Here is a 17,812-nt window from a genome sequence, read left to right as displayed (position 1 = left end):
ATAGACAAGTCTCTGGAAAAGGCATCCCTCCTGCAGCAGCTTGCTCAGAGTGGCAGAGTGGCTTGCCTTAATAGGCTCAAATGTAGCAACAAACGTGAGGATGTCTCAGGACCAGGTCATGTGTGTTTCCTCCTGTTGTGTGTAAGGTCACGCATACTAAACTTAACGAGTGGTATTGTTACCTCCAAAGGGAGGTTCAGAGGTGCTTTTTACAAAAGAAACCAGTGAAGTTTGAGACAGGAGCCAGTTGGCGTGTTGAGATGGCTAGTGTACATCCTCCAAACAGTTGTCTCTTGGAGGAGAGGGGTCAGGGATTACACATGAGCCTTGGGCGAGGCGCTAGCTTCCTTTGGCGCTTCTCTTTAGCTGCATTACTTTATTTACTTTATGGCCTTGATCAACTTTTTCAGTGTGACTCTATCAGACAGTTTTCAATTATTGCTTCACTGATAGTTTGCTATTAAAAAGAATTTGCTGGAATCTTGCAAGTGTTACAAAAGCCAAATGGCTGTTTTTCTTCTTTGTAGTAGTAGAGCTTGGGCATCGTTACAAATGAGGGCCGCTGTTCTCCCCAGTGGCAGCTCTATCATGTGACAACTTTCAGGAACAGTGCGTACTACTTACCTTCAACTCCATTGATCTCACTTTTCCTGCCTTTAAAAAAATGAAATAACTTTTTTTCCATGCAAGGTTGTGTAGCATCGTGCATTTATTGGCCATTGAAAATATGCTGGTTTACAGAGCTGTGCCAGTTTTCTAAATGCTGACACATTCCATTGTAAAATACCGAAAATAAAATTTCAGGACAATGTTCTAAGTATTGAGAAGCTGTCGAGCTTGCTTTGACACAGACAAGTTTTCTGATATTCTAATTTTTTTCTTTGAAGCTTTGATGTGTGTTATTAGTTCATAAATCTTGTCGGTTATTTGCCTTGATGTTTGCCAAGCACCCATGACTGAATCACCATAGATTTCTACCAATGCGTTCAAGTGAAAATGGTGTTTCTTGAAAGAAGGAGCAAAAATCTAGAGTAGTTTTCAACTTGGACTTTTCATTAAGACAAGTATTTTTCTTCCGTATGTTATGAAGATGTCCAATTCATACCCCCAGCTATTGCACAGGATGTTAAAAAGATGTTGCTTTTGTCCTATAACTTGAGAGCAGTAATGGGTACAGTCACTGCTAGTTCATTTCAAATTCACTGCTTTTCACCCAGAGAAACAGTTACTGGCTGAAAAGGTCTGGATTGCCTGCACTGCTCATCCAAAGACAGGGAGAAGGTTGGTAGAGAAATTCTAGGTTTATTTCTGCAAGTGTGTGGCAAAAGGAAACCGCGGGGTTCACTACATACAAACTGCTTTAAAGATTCCATGAAAATCAAGCAGGTGGTTTACCTCAAACTATGTGGGCAAAATCCCGTAATGGTGAACGTGAACTGGTTTGTGACACTGAAAGGAGGACTTCAGCCACGGGACAAAGGCGCACAGGCATGATTCACAAAAACAGAAGGCATCCTGGAGCCTTGCACTCCTGGAGGTCAGAGGCTCCATTGCCTATCACAATGGCCAGAAGATGTTGTTTGCCTAAACCGGCTGAAGGAGAGTATCTGTAACAGATTACAATTTTTACTTTTTTTCAGCTGCTAGTGGGAAGGGGTCATTTCATTTTGAGTTTTAGCAAACGAATTCTTAACGGGCAAGATTCCCGAGCTATGTCTCATTTCCAGTATTTGATTAACAGCAGGCTAGCTTCTTTTACCTTCTCTGTCAAAACCAGCAGGAGGATCCCTGGTGTTGGCAGGGCTCCACTTTGGGAAGCAAACTGCAAACGGCTACGTGGGAGGAAAATGAGCCCTTCTGCTCCCTGAACCAGTTAGCGTCTTTCAAACTCACAGGGCCGTTCTACCCTGCCATATAGGGTCACTATGACTCATCATTGACTTAATGTCAGTGAGTTTGGGGATTTTGTGTTTTGTTTTTCAAAACCTGCCATTTTTACCTCTTTCATTTTTGCACTGTCATTGCAAACATCAACACAGTGAAAAAGGTAAAACATCTGAATATTCTTACAAAAAGAGTTTTAAATTCTATTCTCCTTCTGTGCACAAAAGTCGACATCAATACAATTTACATCGGTATGCTTTACATCTGCAGTAATACCTTGACAGGAAATTGCTAGTTCAGGCCAGATTTGCAGAAGGATGTGAAACAAGACATGTCATTGCTGAATCAGCTCAATCTTAGCTCAAAGCAAAGGACACCAGAAAGGTATTTGCTTCTGTTCCATTGACTATGAAAAGGAATTCAACTCTGTGGACCATAATAAACTGTGGGTGACCTTGAGAAGAATGGGCATTCTGGAGCACTTCATGGTGCTCATTGCAAACGTGTGCATGGATCAAGAGGCAGTTGTGAAAACAGAACAAAGGAATACTGCCTGTTTTAAAATCAGGAAAGATGTGCCTCAGGGTTGTATCCTCTTACCGTACTTATTCAGTCTGTATGCGGAGCAGATCATCAGAGAAACTGGATTATATGAAGAAGCGTGGGGCATCAGGATTGGAAGAAGGCTTATTAACAACGTGCAATATTCAGATGAAACCATCTTGCTTACTGAAAGTGAAGAGGAACTGAAGCATTTGCTGATGAGGACTAAGCAATGTAGCCTTTAGTATAGATTACAACTCAAGGCAAGGAAGACCGAAATCCTCACAACTGGATCAATAAGTAACATCATGATAAGTGGATGTAACTTTGAGGACTCAGGTGTGTCTGACCCAACCCATGGAATTCTCCACAGCATAATATTCCTGTGAAAGTTGCACGGTGTATGAGGAAGACCATAAAAGAATTGATGCATGCTGGAGAAGAAAGTCCTATGGGCTGCTGAAAGGACAAACAGATATTGGATGAAGTAAGCCAGAGTGCTCCTTAGAGGCAAGGATGGCAGGATGTGTTACTCTAGGTAGACTAGAGAAACATCCATGGACACACAGATGTATATAAGGAAGAGGTTTATATATAAGAGCAATAGTACATTAAGAAAACATTCCAGCCCAGTCCAGATCAAGTCCATAAATCCGATATTAGCCCATATTTCTGATGTCAATATATAAAGTCCCCTTCAGACTCCTGAAACACATGCAATGACACCAAATTCAGAAGATCACAGGCCAGTGGGTAGAAAGTCTTTGGATCCAGTGTCATTGGAAACATCTCAGTGCTGGCAGGGGTCTCTCTGTGGCTCCTCTGGCTTCCGAGGTCTGGTTGCCTCCATGTGGCTTGTCTTCTGCAATGTCTCCCAGGGAGTAGCAGAGAGAGAGGTGTCTTCTGCCTCCAAGAAGGAAGTACCAGATTTCCCAGAATTCTCAGGAGAAGGCCATGCCCACAGAAGCCTCATTGGTTGTCTCCAGATTGACAGCCTCAACTCCACCCCTGCACTCTCAATCCTTAAATTGACAGCAGACTAGGTGACTACCACACAAGACTTCATCTTGCATACATGGGCATTTTGTCAAGAGATACTGGTCCCCGGAGAAGATATACTTTTTGGTAAAGGGGAGGAAAAAGTAGGAAGGCCCTTGACGCCACAGATTGACAAAGAACCATTGTGAGCATGGTGCAGGACCGTGCCGTGTTCCATTCTGTTGTGCAGATGGTCACTACAAGTTACAGCTGATTCAATGTCACCTACCAACAGCCACAAAACAACACTCTGATAATGTTGGCAACAATATAAAGTAGTGTATATCATGCCTACTGTACTTTGTTTTGCTTTGTGAAAGCAGATGTGTGTTGTCATTCGGATGCACTATTTTCTTTGAATCCTCCTCTCTTTCCTGAATTCTATGGGGAACAATTTCTTCTTATTGAGTAGAAAACCATTTAGCCTCCCTTTACCCTCATGATCAAAATAAGGGCACTTTCTATTGGGCAATAATGGACCCACTAAGGGCAATAGCTCTGTCCAAAGAATAACATTCAGTTCATTAATAGAGGGCCGCACGGAGCTTCAGGGAGGCAAGCCTCTGAGGGCAAGAGCTCTGCCTGTGAGGGTCAGAGGGAGAAAGTGCGTCTTCTACCGTACTGCAAGGAGCCCTGGTGGTGCCGTGGTTAAGCACTCTGCTACCACCTGAAAAGCTGGAGCCTGAGATCCACCAGCCACTCCAAACAGATGTGGCAGTTTCCTAAATATTACAGTTCGATAAAACTTATGGTCTACACTGCCTTGTAGGTTCCCTATGGGTTGGAATCCACTCCCCAGCATTGAGCTTTAACATGGTCCCCACCACCACCACCCCAGTCCCTAGGGTTGCTAGCTGCGAGCTCTGATCCGGTTTGCCGCAGGGTCACTGCCTCTCCTCTGCGTTTTCTGGATTAGGGCTTACTTTGGTTTCTGTCAATGTACTGCCATGTGCTTTCCAGCCTTCAGGATTCATAAAAGCCTGTATCTCATTAAAGTACTTTCTTGTTTTCAACTCTACTGTGAATGTAGTATGCCCTTTGTTCAACTTTTGATATTTCAGTGTGACTGAGGTAAAGTTTAAGGAGGCCGACTGGCACAATGGGTTAAACTGTGTCATGATGATGGCAGTGTGGGAAGTTCAAATCCAGCAGCCACTGCTTGGGGAAACGATGAGGCGATCTCCCCTGGGAGAAAAGACTGACAGCGTAAGACACAGTAAGGAGCTGCTCTACGCTGGCCTCTGTGGCTTCAGTGAGTCCGAACACACTCAGTTGCAGTTGGTTTGGGTTTGGGTTTCGGCTGAATTTGGTGATACATCTCTTCAGCTTGCCCTTTTGAAAAGCAACCCTGTCTTAAAATCATATTATGTCAAGATGGAGTATTGCTAGGTGAATACCTTTAATCAGTAGGGGAAAAAATCCCAGATAAAATAGAAAGTGGGTTGTTTACCATTTTTATCATACAATTAGCCTTTCTCTTAATTGTTGAAAACTTTAACTTACTAAAAGTGTCTTTTTTCTTGTTCTTTCAGAGATTTGCCTCCTGACCAAAGGACGCCGCACAGCCAGCGTGCGGGCGGATACCTACTGTCGTCTGTACTCGCTGTCAGTGGACAATTTCAACGAGGTCTTGGAGGAGTACCCCATGATGAGGAGGGCTTTTGAGACGGTGGCCATTGACCGACTAGATCGAATAGGTACTCTTCACGTTTTCTATATTCTTCATGCACAAACCAGTTTAATCATATATATCGAGACCAATATATATGTGAGCATACCTTCCCCAAAGCTACTTTCTACCATGTAGAAGTATCAATTACTTTGAGCCCTATTTCTAGAAATACATGAGGTCTTATCTAACTTTATCTTCTAAATATCCTAGGTTTACTTATTCATTTCTATTTTTGTTAGCCCTGCAGTCTCATTTCCCCAGTGATGCCAATACAGTTTGATCGTCAGGTAAAAAACAATGATACAAATTCTAGATAGAATTTTAAAATAAAATAGTATGAGCCTGTGTTACAAATATTGATGACAAGTTTATTCGTTATTAAGGATCAGCTTATGTTTTGTCCTTATATTAAAGAGTTGCAAATATGCTCCGTTTAAAATGATCGTTGTAGAAACTTACTGAAATGTTTGTAATACAGACTCAAACAGAAATAGCCTTGCTAGGAGCGCCCTGTCTAGACACATAGATGCTTTATGATGTACACATGAATACATGGGCAAGAGAGTATATACATAGATATACTTGTTTATTAGTTAACTAGTTTGGCAATTTGAGTAATTGCCATAGTAAAATTAGATAATATTGGTTTTTCACCGGCTTCCCAAACTCCCCTAGAACATTCTGATTATGCTAGAATGTAGAATGCATTCATTCCTCCACATTCAAACCACCTACTGCCACCACCCCTGCTCGCTCTGTGCGCCCTATCTATGGTTAATGCTACTCAACTTTCATATCTCAGTTTAGACTTGATTCCCCAGTAGAAAATGCCTCTGGCCTCCCTCTCGTATCAATCAGCTTGAGGACTCTAGGTATGCTCTCCCAGAAACTTCTGAAGCCTTCTTCCGGGCACTGCTGTGGCTTCTATCATTGCTCTAGAGCCACTAAGGGTTTGGATGCAGACATGGTGCTGGGTAAGTAGTACGCCACATAGAGAGGGGTAAATAAAGATCAAAAAGACTTTATTTCACCTGGAAGCAAAGAGGTGCCTCAAATGCTTCATTCTTATTCATGGTAAGTTAATTTTTTTCCCTACTGTGTTTTTAGGGAGTGTATCTAAAGGTTTGCAGTTAATTTAAATTAAGCTAAAAGAAGTCAACGTGGTTTACACTGAATGGCTACAGATAAATAACTCAGGCATTCTACTTGCTAGCAACCACTAGGTACTTCCCTCGTGTGTAATTACAAGAGGGCATGAAAAGTTTTGTTCTTTTTCCCGTGATCATTATGAAAGGATGACTGTTCACATCATCACACACACATACAGTGGCATCACCCTCCAAAAAAACTGGAATTTTTTTTCAAAGCTATGTATTTAAATTTTTTTTACAATACCACCTTATCACCTTCAAAGTACTATCCATTACAGTGAGTACATCTGTGAAATTCATTTTCAAACTCATCTATTTGGATGGCCAACAGTACCTCCTTGTTTTTTTCTTAGCCTCTTCTGTGTCATAAAATCGCTGTCCTTTTATGTCCCAGTGTATTCACAAAAACACAAAGAAGTCACACAGAGGGAGGTCAAGCGTGTAAGGTATGTGGGGCAAGAGAGATGTGCAGTTTTTGCCAAAAACTGGCAGTGGTATGGCTGTGTGAGCAGATGCATTGTTGCAAAACCAGCCCCCCATCTGGCACAAATCAGGCCTTTTTTTGTTCACGCTGTTATGAAATCTTTTCAGAATCACTAACTAGAAAGCTTGATTACCAGTCTGAGCTGGTGGAATGAATTCCAAATGCAGCAATGAGCATTTTTGTCTGTTCAAGTTGGTGGACGTCCAGAACAAGATTTGTCATCAATCTACATTTCACCATTTTTGAAATGAAAAAAACACTAGTACCCTTGAGTTTTTCCCACAGCACTGTCCTTGTAAGCTGTGTTCAACATCACAACAGTTTCTGCAGCATTTTTCCCAAGCAGCAAACAAAATTAAACCGCTGTATGCTGTTCTTTTAAATCGGCCATCACAAAAAACGAGGTTTGAGTCAAACTGATTTTACAAAAAAATTCACTGTGACCAGAGAGAAATTCCCTAGGTGATGCCACTGGGTGCACTAACTCAGAGCGAGTTATGAGTGCAGGAAAGTTCCACTCCGCCCATTGCAATCCAGCTTTTATGAGATTGTGTACACTCTCGCATACACAAACACATAAAAATAAACCACCATGACTTTTCTCAGATTTACAGTCATTGCTGATACATGACTCTACTACTGTAGTTAGCTAAGGGAATATGCTAAATAAGCATTTGTATTTATAACTTTTGTAGACACTTTGTTCTAAGAGAAATTAGCGCAGCCCTAGCAGACATTTAAAAATGCTTACTTTTCTTTGACTTAAATTACGACATGTTTCCATTTCAACAATAAATTGTTACTTTAGATTTAATACTGTATTTAGTAGTATAGCAAAATTGATTCACTTTGCATTTACCATATTCATTTAGTTATCATTATATCAATTATATCATAGAAAAGGAACCTATTTTCTCATAATCCACCCAGCTACTATTGAATCTCACAGTTATTCTGCCAAGGAATGCCCACTTATTGCAAACCACACCAAAACTGATGGTAGAAAGGAGAGTGAAGCTTCTCCAGGAGCTCAAGTAGACTGAGAACCTGCCATATATTTGAAGAGCATGAGGACATGACTGTCAACTGGGCTGCACATTAGAAAATTCGGAGGGAGGGGGATACTTGTAATGTACCAAAATATGCCCCCCTTCCTGATAATTCTGATTTAATTGATGGAGTATAGGTAGATAACAATATTTTTTAAGCTCCAGAGATGAGAGCAATAGGCAGTTAGGTTTGGGAATCTGCTGCAGGACACTGGTCAGAAGTAAAAGGCCTGACACCAGGCTTCTTAAACATATGTGTAGGAATCACCGGGGAGATGGTAGCAATAGACAGTGTCTGATTCAAAACATGAGATGGTACCCAAAAGGTTATATTTCCACCAAGGGCCCAAGTGATGTAGATGTTGCTAGTTCATGGTCCAGGGCAAGGATGCAATATTTCCCCTTCCCATCCCTTTGACTTACTAATTCGATGTTCTTGGACGCACTTCTTAACTTCCCAATGTTTATCTATCTCTCTATCTATCTAAAAAATGGGATTATAAATAGATGTAGTCCACAGAGTTGAGGATTAAATAAAATGATCGACTGTCTTTCATATAGTGCCCATCACATAGGAAGTGCTCAGAAGTTAGCTCCTAATTATCTCATGGACCTCACTGGACAGAGTAGCTATAAACTCACATCTTGATGCTAGATCCACCCTCATCTAGAATCCCTCATTCTTCAAGGTAGTCCTCTTGTCAACGATCTCCTAGAGGAAAGTAGCATGTTTGCCGAATTTCTGACTTTCCAGGTGTTTTTCTTGATTTTAGTGGAAGGTAAAGATAATCAGAGAGGGGACAAGAATCAAGAAAGTTAGGGACCATGCTTGTCTGGGTACCCTGAAGCCAGTAGTACCCTGAAGCAGGGACCCACTTCTGTTTGGGGGAGCCATTCAGACTCGAAGATTTTATCAGTGATTTGGAGACTTTCCAATTGTCTGTCTTTCTTTTGCTGGCAGGAAAGAAAAACTCAATTCTTCTCCAAAAGTTCCAGAAGGATCTGAACACTGGTGTTTTCAACAATCAGGAGAATGAGATCCTGAAGCAGATTGTGAAACACGATAGGGAGATGGTGCAGGCCATTGCCCCAATCAGTTACCCTCAAATGCCAGCCTTGAATCCCACGTCCTCCACCACAACCCCCACGTCCAGAATGAGGACACAGTCTCCACCAGTGTACACAGCCACCAGTCTATCTCATAGCAACCTGCATTCCCCCAGTCCCAGTACACAGACCCCGCAGCCCTCCGCCATCCTCTCACCCTGCTCCTACACCACGGCGGTCTGCAGCCCTCCTGTACAGAGCCCGTTGGCAACTCGAACTTTCCACTACGTCTCCCCCACGGCTTCTCAGTTGTCACTTATACAGCAGCAGCAGCAGCAGCAGTTACAGCAGCAGCAGCAACAGCAGCCTCCGCAGACACCGCATCAACAGCAGCCCCAACAGCCCCAGACACCCAGCAGCTCCACTCCGAAAAACGAAGCGCACAAGAGCACCCAGGCGCTTCCCAACACCAGCCTGACACGGGAAGTCAGGCCCCTCTCCGCCTCACAGCCCTCCCTGCCCCATGAGGTTGCCACGCTGATTTCCAGACCACATCCCACTGTGGGCGAGTCCCTGGCCTCCATCCCTCAACCCGTGACAGCAGTCCATGGCCCGGGCCTTCAAGCAGCGGCCAGGGGCAGTGTCCCGCAGAGAGTCACCCTGTTCCGACAGATGTCATCTGGAGCCATTCCCCCCAACCGAGGAGTCCTTCCGACACTCCCTCCACCAGCAGCTGCTCTTCAGAGAGAGTCTTCCTCAGTCTTAACCACAGACCCAGATGCAGAAAAGCCACGGTTTGCTTCAAACTTATGATCCCTGCTCATTGTCAAAGCAGAAAGACCCACTGTCATGGACTGAGGACACCCTGAGATCTTATTTTATTCTCTCTCCTGATAGATCCCTGTAGCCTGCTCTGGAGAAATATTTTAGACAACTCTGCCATACATGCAAATTGTAAAGAAAATATATGCATATAAATATACTATTAAATATATATATATATTTAAATTCCCAAGAGAAATTCAAAAGACCTGTTTAGCATCCAGTGTTATATGTCTTCCTTTCTTTAAGTAATTCAAGGGTTTAAAATGCTCTAAGATTATTTATTTTTAACCTACTTTGACTTAATTCCTTTGAGATCTATTTTATGAAGAGTTCTTGGATTCCTTGAAAACAAAACTCCGATGTTAAAAAGGCTACGGCAAAGCACCAACCAACATTTGGGTTATCTTTGTCTCGGCATCCAAATTGTAGATCGTTAATTATTGAGGATTAACTCACAAATCCCAGCTCTTAGCTCTAAATTGTTTGGGTGCTTAGGATCTTGAATTAGGGTAAGGAGCACACTCTGCTTGCTCACGCTAGAAAGAGGAGCATCTCCACGGTTAGCTCGCTCGCCTCAACCATGTTCATCGATCTTTCCCAAAGCGGAGGGGATATCTGTCTTCATGTGTTCCTGGCCTCTTACCAAGACTCAATCGATGTTAGTTGTAAATAATTTTCAACCCAAACAAACAAAGAAAACAACTACTCTGTGTTTTAGGAAGGTAAAAGTCATCGTTTAAGAATTTAGTTTTACTGCTTCACTTCAAAACTTTAGAGTTTTGAAAATTTAAAAACCTAATTGTGACAGTTATTTAGCTGTAAAGCAATGGCTTGCCATCTGCAATATTATTTTAACCTGCTGTGTTTTATGCTAAATTGTATGCTCGGTTCTACAAATTGCTTGTATTACACCAAAAAAACACACAAAAAATTACTTTTCTTCTTTCTTGCCATAATCAAGCTCCTGAAAATAGGCCCTGCATGTTTTTCAGGGAAAACAAAGTAGGGGCGGGGAGGGGTTTCAAAACAGCCATTGTAAGGGAGGCTTACAGTATTTCTCATTTCTAGAAGAGTATAAAAATTCATTAATTACCTATCTTAAAATTTCTATAAGGCTGACTTGGATGTCTGACTTAGACAGGAAGTGAGGTTTTCACTTTCATTTAATAAAATTACAATTATTATTTGAATTATGATTTTGTAAACCACAGCTTGATTTGGAGTTGAAAGTGTATTTTGTGTCTTCACTGTAGTTAATTGGAAATAAACACTCTATAACGTCCTGTCTGTTTGGGAACACACACTGTGCACTCTGTGCATTGTGCTGATGGGATAGTACATCTCAAGGCATGTGGTGACTAACAGCCAATAGACAGGAGGCTGCTACTCCAAATGTGCTAGAAATAGTATGGAGATAGTGAAAGGAAGCAGAGGTGAAGCTGACTGTGAGATTTGTTTGTTTGTTTGTTTGTTTGTTTGTTTGTTTGTTTCCTTAGCTCTTTACATGATCTGTGAGCATCCACTTCACTCAAAGAAGTCCCTTAGCTATCATGTGTGCCCAATGCATCCCACAAATGTGATGGATGACCAAACAATAATTTAGAGCTTCCTTATAACAATGCCTGTAAATAGCCCAAGTTAGCAGACAGGCCTAAAGTCAAGGTCTCAGTCTCTTTGATGCTGATGGAAGCAGAATTTGCGAAGCCCCCACATCGTATATGGTAAGGCATTCAGGTAGACTTGAGACAGAAAGTATGACCTCTGAAGTGTCTCCATGCTACTTGTTCTGCCTTTTACATGTTAATGCAAAAATAGTTGTTATTTCCAATTTCTAACAATTATCAACTTGTGTAGTATGATATTCAATATGATGTGATTATGAACATGCTGGTGACATGATACATTATAGGGTGTCCGGAGTGGTGTAAGAAAGGGATTGTTCAGTCTATGGGGGACCTATGGGAAAGCTGCAAGACCATTTGCATATCACTACAAAACTCCTTTATTGAAGACATTGCGAATTCAATCCAATTTATTAAGATCGTGTAATGACCCTTTAATTAATTAAAGGTTTACATTTGATAGGACTAATGGATATGGTAGTGAAATATTTTTATATATATATTTCTTGTTTCTTTTTTGTTAAATTTGGACACTATGGAGAAACATAGGAAAATTGAATTGCATGGTCTTTCAGTGCAACCATATAATTTGTATTCACTTTGCAATAGAATGGACAAAAACCCCAAGGTTTATATGTTAAAAATGAAATGATACAGGGTAAATTATATACATACATGTATGAATGTATAGAGTTAGATTAAGAAAAAATGGCTCACATTCCTGTAATATAAAGATATGTTGCTAGTTGAAATTGACCTCTTTTCTCTGTACATAGTTAAGCTCATAAATATGGAGTTTTAATCTGTACAGAAAGAAATGTATTATTGAAAAGATTGGTCTTTCTGCTGCTGGGAAGATAGCTGAATAGCTGATTCTTACAACAACTGTGTGATCAGGGACAAGTTAGATGATTTCTTTTGTCTTTGCTCAAAGCCATAAATATATATAAAAGTTATTAATAAATTCAACAGAATATAAACTAAAATCAAGAATACTTTATTTTATCAATAGACTCTAATCAAACACTTCTTTCTATTAATGAGTTCAGAGTTACCACAGTCTTTTGGTCTTTACTTCATAAGATTTCCAGGAGGGTTTGTGCTTGATACTCATTAAAACATTAATTATAGATATTCTCTAACTGTGGAAAGAGAGGGCTTTCAATAGAACATGAATTTTCACCCATCCCTGTGTTTTACCTCTTTCATACAGTAAAAGCTCAAGTTCATTTTATTCTTTGCTCTGGTTAGCACGTGGGTTCCTATCCAATTTTAAAACATAACCATTCTTTGCTATTATTCAAAATGGGAGTGAGAAATAATTGCTCCATAATTATCTAGCCACTGTTTATAATGGCCATAAGCCTTGCAAAGGCACCAGATCATGATAAAACCTGTCTATAGAAATGGATTTTGAATTAGAGGGAAAACTTGAGATAGAGTTGTTTATGGAGAGATTAAATAGAAAAACATTCCTGAAAATAGGAAGGATAGATGACAGGAGTGGCAGGGACTTCTATTCATCAAATTTATAGCATGTCAACAGGTCTCAATGATCCCTCATAATGAATGACCCCCTAATGGATGCTGCTCCACTTAAAAATGGATTAATTTGCAATTTGCAAGCGTCAATGAGCATAATATCTTCAGGAATCTACTGCACACACCGTCAAGTTATTAGAATAATTCCTGGAGGATTCAGATCCCTAAAACCATAAAACGCACATTTAAAATTTTAGATGTATTATTCCCAAAACATGAATTATTTATGCTCCGAATACAAACGATCTCTGTGAACTTGCAGAATTGCTTTTAAAACCTCCATGCTTTCTTTTCCAGTAGAGAGTTTTATATTTGTTAATTTTGCTATGTTACTTTGTGTCTATGGACGTCACTCTCGTCACTTACAAAATTAAACTGTTCGAAGATTTCTCTCCATTCTGCCTCTGTCCTTCCAAACTAGGTCAAACTCCTCATGCTTCATTATTTAACCGCATAAGCTCTTCCATGCACATAAGTTCTACCCAGGGAGGGTTCATTACGTGTGTTGTATATTTTGAAATTTACTTAACGTGTAGCATGCAAAAGAAACATGGTCTCTTTGAAATAACTGAATAGCGAACATCAATAGCTACTCAGATCCTGAAAGAACTGTTCACACATGGCAGGCAAGTGTGTCTGGCTGCATGGCCTGACATGTTAGTTCCGGTGTATGATTTCCTTTGAACGTGTCCTTTTACACGGAGAACAGTATGGGACACAGTGAACTTTTCTGGTGGCTCTGGGGTAACATACATATTTTGGCTTGCGAAAGCAATGACTAACTAAAAAAAGGTCTCCTTCCTTTAAAAAACTAGCTATCGTTTGATGCAATTCAATAGCATCAATTGGAAAGAACCCCTGCTTTTGAAAGAAAGCAAGCAAAGTGCCCATCACCTGGCCTATTTCATGACAGATTCCGAGTAAAGCTTATCAATGGACCCACATTTTCCAGCGCCCATTTGGAGCATTAGATCAAAGACCGTATTTCCCAGGACAATGAAAAAGACCATCAATTGGTGCCAAATTATTTGTCCTCACTTCCTCTATAATTTGGGCCACTGGGAAGCATGTTATGACAATCACATATCTGGTCCCAGAAAAAAGAGCTTCCATTGATTCTAGTGTCTAGACTACACTGCGCCCATGAGTTTGTAGCACTTTGTTTTCCTTGCCAGTTTGGGCGTCTCCCACTGTTGAGCCCTCTGCTGGAGGCAGACATAGAAGTGAAGAAGGTATCAAGCCACTTAGCAACCAAGATAAATAAGACTTCCGTGGCACGTTATTTCACTAGAATACGAAACCATCTTAATCAAATACCACGGTTTTAAGTAAAGATAGGCTCCCTCTCCACTTGCACAGCCTGGCTTCACACACATCTCCCTGACACAACCCCCGCTCCCCCGCCCAGGTGTCTAGCCCACCTGTCAGTGACAGAACTCCTGCCCCGGTTTCCCTCGGCGGCCCCTGTTGGAAGGTGATCTCCTGAGGACCACTAGGTGGTTTTCTGCATTTGTTTTCCAGGGTTTCTGCTCTAGATAGAAAGAGCGATGTATCAAATGGTGTATAAAGCGGGAACATGAACAATGCTTTTGCAAACAGATGTTTAAGAGAACACAGCTCTTGGGGAACATCTGTAGCCCGGCTACTAAAGCTTCTACAGGGTGTTGATCCTTAGGTCGAGGGTGTGTATACTTTATCTTCTCACTGTTATGGAACCCATGTTACCAAATAGGAGGATACAGGTTCTATTTCAGTCTGGCTAATGTGACCAGTCATAGAATACTGTGGGATCGCAGAATGCTGGAGGTAATTTGCTGTTTCACAGAGTGATGGGGATGTTATTGGCCCAAAGGCAGGTCCTGGGTTTGCAAAAGAGGGCTGTGGGAGTTAGAAGCTGGGGCTTGAGCCGCGGTGCACACGGAAAGGAATTAAGAAGCCAATAGCGGATTAAGAAAATAAGGTCCAGACCTTGAAAGAAGGGAAAAGTGTGATGAAATAATTCTGGTAAAAATTAACTTTGCTTTATAAATCTTATTAGAGGATTTTTTACTCCAAAAATCAACATTAAATAGATATCTTTTGGGACTATTTCATGACTCATCAATAGCCAGTTAGTCCCCAATAGAAAATATTTTTATTTTGCTTAATTATTTATCTTTAAATAATAACATGTAAATAGATGATGCTATTTATTTATTTGAAATACACAACAGAGTTAAATATAAAACTTGTTCAAAATATAAAGGTTCTATCTCCATAACGTCAATACCACTGGTTACAAGGAATTCAAAATTATTCAGACATTTTCTTGAAAGGAATGAAAAGTTTTAAAAAACTATAGTGTTATCAAAATTTATTATGGGTTTCCTAAAAGAAAATTCAGATTTGTAGATGTAAAGATTATTTTTCTAAATCCCTTAGTATTTATTAAATTTGTGAGAGAAATTCTGAAGAAATGGGAGCCATTTTAGAAAGAAGGAAGAATAAAGAACTTAATGTAAGAAAAGATGTTTGAAAGATTCAAGGAGTACCTAAATGTATTCTCATTTCTTTCTTGAAATGTATTTTTTCCCCCAAGGCTTTGGTTTCCAAGCACTTGAAAATAAAAATGGTTTGTCTAATTACTCTTGATGTATTATCTACTTAAAATACTATAATTGTATTAAAAATGTGAACTTCGGAATTGAAAATACTTAATATACTCTCATATTGGATTAATTATTTTATGAAATATTAAATATTATTTAGTGTTTTGCTTATAGACAAAATATAGACAATCATTGTTCTTACAGTAATTTTCTAATGCTAAATACATATTCTAATGACACTATCTTTAAAAGCATTACAAATAAACATTAAAAAACTTAAAGTAAAATTAACCTGCCTATTCAGAACAACATTCAGGGTTAGTGGCAAATTGAAATGAACATTCTCAACACTGGTTGTGTTCACTCCATAACAGTAAATCTAAATTTAGAAGTCACCCCAAACTTCTAAAGTTGAAGCCATATATTGTTAAATAAATGCATGAGCTATGTTGTGATGTAGTCGGTTACGCGCTCAGCTGTGAACCACAAAGTCAGCAGTTCAAAACTACCAGCTGCTCTGCAGGAGTTAGATGAAACCGTCTACTCCATAAAGACTTACGATCTCAGGAACTCATGGGAGCAGTTCTGGCCTTCTATCTAGGGTCTCGATGAGTCAGAATCAACTCAATGACAGTGGGTTTTCTGTGTGATGTTGGCCCAATGAGTTGTGGTCACATAGAATCCTATTAGCACGGAAGGAAAGGCTTGTGCTGCTGACCACAGATTGTTCATTCAAAACCACTGGTCCCTCTAAAGATCGAAGACGATGCTCTGTGCACCTACCAAGAAAGATCGTCTCGGAAACCCCGCAGAGGGTCACCAGGGGTGGAAAATGACTGAATGATTAGATGGCAGTAGTGTGTATATGTGTGCGTGTGTGTATGTGTGTTGAGAGGGGTACAATGTGTGGTTTCTTCATGTATCAAAGTGTGATTACACAGCCCAGCAACAAAAAACATTTGGGGGGGGGTTGTTTTTGGCTTGTTCCTGGGGCTTTGGGGGGCACTGATTCAGAAAATGACATTTGGTAGACTATATCAGCTCTAGTTAATTAGATATGGTATTCCGCCATATTATCAGCTATTAAGATATGTGAACTTATTAATTTATCATCCTATTTTTCAATATGAGAAGAATTCAGATCTATACTTTATAGGGTAAGACAAACAGGTAAGAAATATTTGAAAGAGAATTAGATATTAAGTCAGTACTTCCAAGGGAAAGTTGTTTATGGACCCATGATAACTAATTCATTCTTCATTAAGCTGCCAATCAAGTCAATGGTTTGATTCCATCAAGCATTCTGCAGCGTTTAAAAGCTTTAAAGGGTTGGAAACCCAAAAGAGCAATTATCTGTCCTAAAGTCCTATAGGGTTACTCTGCATTAGAATGGATTAGATGGCAGTAGATTTTTCTTTTTGGTCCAGGAGGCTGTGCAATAGAGAGAAACTAAAACGTGGATACCGCAAAGCCAGCGCACAGCACGAGAGGAGCAGAAAACAAAAGGAAATGGAAAAGGCACATAGGTAGGAGGTGGGAGGGCAATTTAGAGTGTTGGAAATGTAAGATTGCATAGAAATTTTTTTTTCTTCATGTCTGTAACAAAATTTATCCCTGAGCCTCAGCAGAGAGGAACAGGGCCCATGAGTTACAGTGTCTCTGTGGCAGCCGTTGGGCCAGTGCCTGGCATAGGTAAGGCAGGCACTGAATTTGACCCAACTGCCATGCATAACAATTTTCATCAGTGTTTTGAATACCTAAATTTTTCTTCAAATTATGGAGTAAGATTTTAGAACATATTTCACTATATAGAAGCCAATAGCTAATTCACATTAAGTGTTTCAGAGATGAGGTGGATACCAAGCTTCTTTATAAGAAATATTCTAACTGTTCTTCTAATAGTTTCTGGGTACAGGTTCAGAAGATGTGCCAAGACTGGAATATTTTAATTGTAATAAAGGAGTTTGGACTCTGACAGAGCCCTATTGGATTTCAGAACATTTGAATATCCTATTTATTGTACCAAACTCACTACTACTCAGTCTATTGCAACTCATAGTGACTCTGTAAGACAGAGTGGAACTTCTGTGGGCTTCTGAGCCTGAAACTCTTTAAGGAAGCAAAAATTCGCATATTTCTCTTGCACAGCAGCTACTAGGCTGGAATAACTGACCTTGTGGTTAACAGTGGACACATAACACCCTAAACCATCAGGATCCTTATTTCTGGCCCCTTTTAAAGACAATAAATATGAACTTCCTGCTGTTCAACTCCAAATAAAGGTAATTTGTGTTGTTCAAATATGTCTTCAGATCAAAAGATATCATGTGAAGCATAACTTGGCCTAACTGTTTAGTACAACACAAG

The 17,812-nt window shown here is 40.2% G+C and overlaps 1 protein-coding gene and 1 non-coding gene across 2 annotated transcripts in view; one reads left to right on the top strand and one right to left on the bottom strand.

Annotated features, from left to right (window-relative positions):
• The window catches only part of HCN1 (hyperpolarization activated cyclic nucleotide gated potassium channel 1), a 521,083-nt gene extending 505,934 nt beyond the window's left edge, over nucleotides 1-15,149 (top strand). Inside the window, exons 7-8 of the mRNA XM_075541016.1 lie at nucleotides 4,998-5,162; nucleotides 8,783-15,149. Coding sequence (XP_075397131.1) covers nucleotides 4,998-5,162; nucleotides 8,783-9,681 — 1,064 coding nt within the window. The 3' untranslated portion in view covers nucleotides 9,682-15,149. The remainder of the gene's footprint in view (nucleotides 1-4,997; nucleotides 5,163-8,782) is intronic.
• A 1,886-nt stretch (nucleotides 15,150-17,035) lies between these two features.
• Nucleotides 17,036-17,169, bottom strand: LOC142442132 (small nucleolar RNA SNORA5). Its single transcript, XR_012783374.1, has one exon. It is a non-coding gene; the product is annotated as a small nucleolar RNA SNORA5 (small nucleolar RNA).
• Nucleotides 17,170-17,812: the final 643 nt, after the last annotated feature.

Source organism: Tenrec ecaudatus, chromosome 2 (assembly GCF_050624435.1).
Source record: "Tenrec ecaudatus isolate mTenEca1 chromosome 2, mTenEca1.hap1, whole genome shotgun sequence".
Lineage (NCBI taxonomy): Eukaryota > Metazoa > Chordata > Mammalia > Afrosoricida > Tenrecidae > Tenrec > Tenrec ecaudatus.
This window is presented reverse-complemented; position numbering and strand designations above follow the sequence as displayed.